General features: G+C 58.7%; 1 protein-coding gene across 1 annotated transcript in view; it reads left to right on the forward strand.

Moving 5' to 3' along the window:
• The window catches only part of EMH_0056880 (uncharacterized protein), a gene marked incomplete at both ends in the record, with an annotated part of 3,711 nt that overhangs the window by 2,162 nt on the left and 107 nt on the right, over positions 1 to 1,442 (forward strand). Inside the window, 4 exon segments of the mRNA XM_013497408.1 lie at positions 1 to 9; positions 174 to 602; positions 866 to 1,155; positions 1,388 to 1,439. The exon segment at positions 1 to 9 is cut by the window's left edge and continues 426 nt beyond it. Of these exon segments, the coding sequence (XP_013352862.1) occupies positions 1 to 9; positions 174 to 602; positions 866 to 1,155; positions 1,388 to 1,439 (780 nt within the window).

The raw sequence follows: 1,442 nt of genomic DNA on the forward strand, positions 1-1,442 counted from the left end.
ATATGGGGGGTGTGGGGCCCCCGAGGGTTTATGCCGTTCCTATTGGGGTGAGCAGCAGCACTGCTGCTGCATCAGCAGCAGCAAACTCAGCAGCAACAGCAACAGCAGCAGCAGCAGCAGCAGCAGCAGCAGGCTGCATAGGCCATACGATGCTGCACTTGCTGCTGCTGCAGCACCTTGCTGCCGCTCCTGCAGCAGCAGCAGCAGCAGCAACTGCTCGGCAGCAAACACTGCCCGCGAAGCAGCAGCAGATGGGGGCCCCCCAGACCCATCAGGGGGCCCCTTGCTGCTTGGGGAGATGCAGCAGCAGCAGCAGCAGCAACAGCAGCAGCAGCAGCAGCAGCAGCAGCAGCCACGACTACCACACCGCAGCAGCGTGCTGCAGCGCGAAGATATGAGAGAGCTGCTGAGGGGCCGAGGCCCCCCCTACCCAGCAGCAAAAGCATGGAGAGGCAGCAACAGCTGCTGCAGCAGCAACAGCTGCAGCAGCTACAGCAGCAGCAGCAGCAGCAGCAGCAGCAGCAGCAGCAGCACGCATGTGGTTGGGTCACTGGGGCAACGCATCGAGGCCATTGCAGCACCCGTTAAAGAACTGCTGGCGAGTGAGAACGCTGTTCAGGTTGCTGCTGCTGCTGCTGCTGCTGCTGCTGCTGCTGCTGCTGCTGTTGCTGCTGTTTTTGTTGCTGCTGTTTTTGTTGCTGCTGTTGCTGTTGCTGCTGTTGTTGCTGCTGCTGCTCCTGCTGCTGCTAGTGTTGCTGCTGTTGTTGCTGTTGCTTCTGGTGCTCCTGCTGTTGTTGCTTTTGCTGGTCTTGCTGCTGCTGCTGCTGCTGCTGCTGTTTCTGTTGCTGCTGCTGCTCCAATTTAGAGGACAGAAAGCAACAGCAGCAGCAACTGCCGCAGCAGCAGCAGCAGCAGCAGCAGCAGCAGCAAGGGTTAACAGTTTTTGTTTCTCCGCCTTCAGGAAGCTACGCCAAGCAGAAAGAGGCAGCAGCAGCAGCAGCAGCAGCAGCAGCACCTTCTGCTGCTGCTGCTGCTGCTTCGAGCACGTGTGTGCCCAGTCGCTGGGGGAGAAGCCGTAGCAGCAGCAGCAGCAGCAGCAGCAGCAGCACGAGCAGCAGCAGCAGCAACAGCAGCAACTGTGGAGAGGCCTCACTTGTGAGGCCGGCGCTCGGTGTTCCCCCCCCACAGGGTACAAACCCTAAACCCTAAACCCTAAACCCTAAACCCTAAACCCTAAACCCTAAACCCTAAAACTCTAAACCCTAGGCCTCTAAACCCTAGACCCCAAAGCTTAAACTCTAAACCCTAAACCCCAAACCCTAAACCCTAAACCCTAAACCCAAGCTCTACAGCGGTGGATGCATGCTCTGACTTTGCTGCTGTACAGACCCCAAGCAGCAGCTGCAGCAACGACCGCAGCAGCAGCAGCAACAGCAGCAACA

Source organism: Eimeria mitis, genomic scaffold (genome assembly GCF_000499745.2).
Source record: "Eimeria mitis Houghton genomic scaffold, Emh_scaff2654, whole genome shotgun sequence".
Lineage (NCBI taxonomy): Eukaryota > Apicomplexa > Conoidasida > Eucoccidiorida > Eimeriidae > Eimeria > Eimeria mitis.